Here is a 7,125-nt window from a genome sequence, read left to right on the forward strand (position 1 = left end):
ATGTCACTTTGCACATTCACTGATTGCCTTAACACATACTAGAAATAATCACTGCATTTCTCCCATTATATATAACATCATGAATTCAAGAAAATCAGAAAAAAAAGTATAAAAAAACCTTTCCAAATAGCTCCTTGGTTATACCTTGCTTGAACTGAACGCTTGGTATTTGAGCAGCATGAGTAACCTCATTTCATTTCCCACCATAACTCAAGACAGAACACAAATAATAAAAATACAAATAATCTATAAAAACCACAGTACATCAGAAATCTATGTAAAAAATGTATGTCTGTATCAAGGAGCTCAGTAACAACTTAAAGCACCACTCAAAATTAGGTACCATACATGTTACAGTACATTCCATTTATTATGACAATTTAAGGCTAAAATAGGTATGACTCCCTTATAGTCAAGCTTTCTATATTTATAAATGCATACAAACATTAAGTAAATACAAATGCTTAGGGGTTTTTTTATTGCTCTGAACCGTCTACTAGAATGTTCAACTTTCCCAGATGTTGTCTCAGTTTGCCTTTTTCAATCAAGCTGAAGTCCTACAACTGCAACTTATGGCACTTGTACGATTACAGACCTTCTTTGATTTGAGCTGTAAATAAATTCAAAGATACATCAGACAAAATTGCCCATCATTGAAAAATTCATAACTTAGTTAACTAAACATTCATCCATAAGATACATAATTCACCACAAGGATTATTTCTCTCACTCTTCAGGAAGGATTTTCTTTTCAAAGTAATAGTTCTAACCAAGCGGCAAACAAAGACAACCAGCAAGAAATGATTGACTGGTATCAGTCTAACAGACTGGGCTTTAAAAAAAAAAAGAAAGAAAAGGAAGCTGAATATGTGCTCCAAAACAAAGAGCAAACTTTTCTTCTTGCTCACAGAGCAATTATCTTTCCTAATTATGTATGGCAATGACTCATTCTGCCAGTGCCAAATTCTTTGACTGTAGCTTGTCCATTTCTTGGCCAATATTTCCTTCAATGGTATCACACTGGGCAAGAAAAACCTGAGAATGAGAAACAAACAGATGTTACTGGATATGCAATTTAGCAATGGTAGATGCTTCTGGGGAATAGAAACTGCAGTTTCTATCATGAATTTGAAGAAGCCAACTTTAATAACCACCTTGCAGTTGTTCTGACATTAGCTGATTCACACTTGCATTTACCCAGAATCCCACAGAAACATGACATTGGATAAGGCAATAAAACAGCTGTCCATCATGACTCATCCTGTCACTGAAGTACTTGCAGTTGATCCAAAGTCCATCAATAATAAGAAACATAAAGGTTCAGACAAGTTACTGCTTCAGTTTGGAACATGACTTTTAAGCTCCTTGGGTAGCCAAGTGTGGGAGTGACAAACCTATTCAGTCAAATCTAAAATAAACTTTCATTACGCCAAGGCCTCTTCTGTTTCTCAGGACTACAGGACACCATTGAATCTTCATCTTTATCAGTAAGTAGCTGGTGTGCCTCAGAAGACAGAAAGCTCCTTTTGAGGAAGGGCAGTCCACAGCACCGTAAGATTTCTTAGAACCTGCCCACAAGTTCTCACAAGCAAAGCAATTAAGAGCCAGCAGCCCCTGGTCACTTTGTCTGTCCTGTACACAGCACAACGCACCAGCACTTTAAGCCAACAATTTTAGGCCAATCACAAGGTATGTGAGTACACTGCAGTTTCTGAGAAAATTCACCTACTACATATTCATGTCTTGCACTCGGTTTTGCCATGTCTGCACCACTCTAATAGTCAAACCAGGTATTTCATGTTATTTACATTCAAATGACATTAAGAAACTTCTTTCCCTCTGGAGCAGTGAACTGTTGTGCCAGGTGAACATTTCTCAACCATCACACTGTTTTGAATCATCTGTCTCCATCCCATCCTGTCATCAACTCACATCTGTAAGGGCTTGAGGGATGGAAAAGCCAAGGTGGTAACAACTGCAGTTGCTGGCTGCTAGTGGTTTATATTTATCTCGCCATCCTGCAAGACATGTGATTGCCAGCAACAGAAGGCAGTTAACAGCTCCCTCTTGCTTTCATGAATACTTAAGAGTAATAAGCATAACTTGCAATTGTTTTCTTGTTCTTGTTCTTGAAAAACAAATTGCTGTTAACTGCTTTGGTCTGAAATGCCTGAAGATTCTTCTGCAGTCCTCAAAAGGTTCATAACCTACAGTTTCAGAACACTGTGCCTATAAAAGCACACCAGTAATTCTGATCTCTGCTCAACAATCTGGTTTATGCTTTAACAGCAGTTCTTATACGAAGTCTCACTTATTTCTGCAGTAACTTCACCCAAGAGTGGAGGTCTAGCAGCTTGTTTATAGCCGTGAGTCTATTACAAAGTTTTGCTGCTTTGGTTAGGTACATGGAATTTAGAGCATGTTCAGAGCTCCATAACACACAGCTACACCAGCAACCACCTTCATTTCAATTTGCATTATCTGAACTGACCTCAAGAACTGCGTACAAAGTGCTTTGTCTCTAAAGCTATAACTAAAGCCATTTCTGCTGTGATGTGCGTCTTGGCAGGGCTTCCTCTAAAATAGATGGCTACTTCAAAAAATTTATAAAATATCAACAAGAAGTATTTAATAAGATTACAGTAAAAGACAAAACCTTTCAACTCCATATATGAATGCATAATACCTCCACAAACAATTTTCAGGAGTCTAACCTGGGACTGAAGCTAGCACAATACAAATAAAACCAGTAATACAGGTAGTATTACTATTCATTTATGTAAGTTTGACTGGGGGGGGTGTGAATTCCAGTATTTAGTAACAAACAAATTAGTTGGAATCATCCGAGTTATGACATGAAGCTGTGCCAGGGGAGGTTTGGGTGGATATTAGGAAAAAGTTCTTCACCCAGAGGGGGGTTGGGCACTGGAACAGGCTCCCCAGGGAACTGGTCATGGCACCAAGCCTGACAGAGTTCAAGAAGCATTTGGATAGCATTCTCAGGCACATGGTGGGATTCTTGGGGCTGTCCTGTGCAAAGCCAAGAGCTGGACTTTGATGATCCTTGTGGGTCCATTCCAGCTCAGAATATTCTGTGAAACCTTCAGTTCAAGGTCTCTAAGGAGACAGTGCCTAGGAATTTACAAGCATCACACAATAGCAAAGCAACTAAAAAAAAATACTCCCCAGCACAGCTGCTCTTCTCTGCAGATTTTACTTTAAAAACCTAATCTCTACAGAAAGTTGGTACATTGCAATAGAAGCTGAATTTTCCAAAGAAAACCTCTGGCAAGGTCCAGCAGGAGTTACAGCTGACTGCATCCTTGTGCCCAGACCTCAGGCATTACTCCAGCCCATCAAGATACCAAAAAAAGGGAGGAATGATCAGTCCCATTTTCTTTACAAGTTATCAGAATTACTTTAAATCATCATGCAGCCATAAGGCCAATTACTAACAGAAATGACAAACACTATCTGAAAACAGCACAAACTATGAAAATCTGTATTTTTGTATGCTGTTTTATAAAGCTATAATATATAAATACCTAATTTATAAAGCTATAAAGGGAGGTCATAAGAAAGAAATACCAATGTAAGAACAAACACTGAAAAAATCTAAACAGCTCATTTTCACAAACTCTTGGTATACAAGTGCACAGCATTAATGAAGGGAGAAAAAAATAGAAAGGAAAAAAACAACCCGAGAAAACTCACCTGAACCCTCTTCACCAGCCCCTTCTTTTTCAGTTTGCAATCACTGAAATTCTCTGGCAGATTCTGCAGTAAAATAAACAAACAAGGTGATGCAGCTTAATGCTGAAATTAACACATTAGACTTACAGGAAACACTGAAACTATCAAAGAATAGTCTGAACAGGCACCCTGAAAATGTCATGCCTGCTCAGTGAGGATGATTATTCAAGTAGGACTTTATAAGAAAAAGTCAGAGATGCAGCATGCTGGCTGCAAAGAACTGAGCGAGCAAAGTTACCACGTGCCTTTGGGTGATATACAGCAATAGATTACATACACTGCTTTTTCTACTCTGGTGTATGCTAACTGTTCTGCTGAGCTTCAGTTTTAGTCAGAGACTATAACATAAACTAATTTCTTACAAATCCATTACTCAATCACTCACCATCACTAGAGTGTATCAGCAGTAACACAGGCACTGCCAGGCTGTTTAACCCCTACATCTGATCTTCTCTGCAATGTACTCAGGGAATGCAACAGATGTGAAGTGTTACATGCTGTCAGCTTCTCATTTAATTCAAACTGCATCATATTCTCTACTCCTACCACCTGATATATTCATGTATGTCAGCCTGCCAAATGTTAGATGCTTTGTCCTTTCCAAGCTATGTGAAAATGGGTTCCTGCTGGGGAATGGGGCTCAGCTTTGTGATGGGGTTTTTTTGAAACAGGTAAAACAGCTGTACAGATGGATTTCATCATACAAAGTTCATGTGAACATTCTTAGAAACACTGTGCCCTCACTGTTGAAGATGTGTAACAATCTCACTAGTATACCTTTTATTTTCCACCCTAACTCCGTATCAAGAATAGAAGTTTCCCTAAATTGCTCTCTGTTTAATTTCAGCTAAAATGTCAGCCCCACTGGGAGGTTTAGATACATAAACTTTTATAAGAATCAAAAAAACTAAAAAGGTGCTCTTTTCCTTTGGTGTCCAGTCAAATGGTCTCAAATACAGGAGTCTGGCACATAAGCTAATATAAGAGTTAAAAATACACAAGACTCCACACCAAAAAAACTCAGTTATTTGTGGGAAGTGAAACTATAGGCATCACTGAGATCCCAGGGACCACATTGCTCTGGTATTTGTGCAGTAATTAAGACACTGCAAGTCATATCAGAGAAAGAAATACTAATTACCAGGCTTAGCACACCTTCCCAGAACTGTGGGTGAGGAGAAAACGGCCATGCAACAGAGTGAGCTGAGACACATGCTTACAGCTCTGGGGTCCCCAACATTAGAAGAACGTGGACTTGTTGGAATGAGTCCAGAGGAGGGCTGAGAAGATGATCAGAGGGCTGGAGCACCTCTCCCATGAAGACAGGTTGAGAGATTTGGAGCTGGTCAGCCTGGAAAAGAGCAGGCTCTGGGGAGACCTTAGAACACCTTCCATCCAGTACCTAAAGGAGGACTATAACAAGGCTGGAAAAGGACTTTTTGCAAGGGCATGAAGTGATAGGACAAGGAGGAAATGTTTTATACTGAAAGAGGGAAGGTCTAGATTAGATATGAAGAAGAAATTATTTACTGTGAGGGTGGTGAGGCACTGGAACAGGATGCCCAGAGAAGCTGTGGATGCCCCATCCCTAGAAGTGTTCAAGGCCAGGTTGGATGGGGCTTTGAGCAACCTGGTCTAGTGGGAGATGTCAGTGCCCATGGCAGGGGGATTGAAACTAGATGACTTTTAAGGTCCCTTTCAACCCAAACCATTCTGTGATTCTATGATTTCCAAGGGCAATCAAAGGAGACCTCAGGGCCTTGCAATGGTTAGTGAGGGAATGTAGAGCAGAGGTAATTCTTTCCTCTATCCTTCCACTTGCAGGCAGTGACACTGAAAGAAACAAATGTGTCCATGTATTAATACATAGCTCCATGACTGATCTAATCACCACGATTTTGAGCTTTTTTGATAATGGGATGGTCTACATGGCACCAGGCTTACCAGTGTCGGATCGCCCTTCTTGATAGAGGATCTTGCTCCCTATTGTTCCAGGGACAAGTGCTAGTGAGAGCCCTCAGCCTGTTGCCCTGAGACATGCTGGCTATACTGCAGCACACTTGAGGTCTTACAGAGATGAGCCAGAGGCTCCTGAGGTAGTAGAAGCTAAGAGGGAAACACCAGTGGAATACCTCAGAGGAGTTAAGGTGTGTTCCTCTAAGAAGGTGACACGGCTGACAGCCCAGCTGAAGTGCCTCACACCAACACACACAGCATGGGCAACAAACAGGAGGAGTTGGAAGGCACTGTGCTGTTAGAAAGCTACAACCTTATTTCCATACTGAAACTTGGTAGGACAAATCCACGACTGGAGTCATGAGATGGCACTGCAGGGGACTTGGACTAGATGAACTTTTAAGGTCCCTTCCATAGAATTCTGTGGTTCTATGATTTTATTTCTACGTAAACTTCAGATTTAAAGTCCCTCTCAGCTGGAAGAAGAAATTCACAGTACTGCTTTTCATCTCCTAGGAAAGTATTGAAGCTGGAAGTGGAAGTAACTGTTACTCACTAGTCTCTTCCCAGGGACAGGTATTTTGGTTTATTTTGTTAGCTTGCTTTTGGACAGTGGGTAAGAGGAAGAAATCTTCTGCCTAAAATGAAACCTCCTTTTTACTAGGTGGCATATGTCCATTTTCCAGAGCATAGCTTTTATAAATTATTCATTTTGGAAGCTACTTTGCTCTTCACAAAGTGTATTTTCTAGTATGGCATAATACAATAAGCCCTTGCTCACGTAGCATGCTAAACCTCCTCCCAATAAGCAGGACATCATGAAAAGGCTGTATTACATGCTTTTCTTCCAGAAACTGAATGCTTCAAGGACATTACAGAGCAATTAAAAAGTTAGTTTAAATCTGTGGGTGAATTCTCTACCAACACCCACTCTAGTTCACAAATCAAAAAGCAGCCTTTTGCCCCTGTCACAGAGGGGAAAGAAGTTTTAAAAATACAAAATTACCCAAACTGTTTGAATGTATCTTAGACAAAGAACCCTGTAACCACACAAGGAAACATTCCTGTTTGTCCCCTGGCCTTCAACAACACAGTTCACTTTTTAAAATTAACAAAATATGACAAGGAACATTTGACACAGAGAATATACTATTTTGACTCCATATATGTAATAGCCTGAAAGAACAAAGATCTGTTAGGGCAAATTACCAATGGCTTATTCTCACCAGAAAGCGAAGATGTCATCCCACTGTCACAGAAATTCTCCTGTGCCTTGAAGTTTTCCATACTTGGAATTTCTTACGAATCACATTATAAAGTGAAATTCTGCACTGAGTTACACTGCCCATCTCCCTTCGCTAAGTACTTCTTTCAGGCTGTTATTTTCTGAAAGAGATTCAGGCCTATACAAGCATT

The 7,125-nt window shown here is 40.0% G+C and overlaps 1 protein-coding gene across 1 annotated transcript in view; it reads right to left on the reverse strand.

The window, feature by feature from the left end:
* Positions 1-275: 275 nt before the first annotated feature.
* Positions 276-7,125, reverse strand: part of BAG1 (BCL2-associated athanogene) — a gene marked incomplete at its 5' end in the record, with an annotated part of 14,407 nt that continues 7,557 nt past the window's right edge. Inside the window, 2 exons of the mRNA XM_009070898.1 lie at positions 276-1,035; positions 3,715-3,777. Coding sequence (XP_009069146.1) covers positions 946-1,035; positions 3,715-3,777 — 153 coding nt within the window. The remainder of the gene's footprint in view (positions 1,036-3,714; positions 3,778-7,125) is intronic.

This window comes from Acanthisitta chloris, unplaced genomic scaffold (assembly GCF_000695815.1).
Source record: "Acanthisitta chloris isolate BGI_N310 unplaced genomic scaffold, ASM69581v1 scaffold8733, whole genome shotgun sequence".
In the NCBI taxonomy this organism is placed as follows: Eukaryota; Metazoa; Chordata; class Aves; order Passeriformes; family Acanthisittidae; genus Acanthisitta; species Acanthisitta chloris.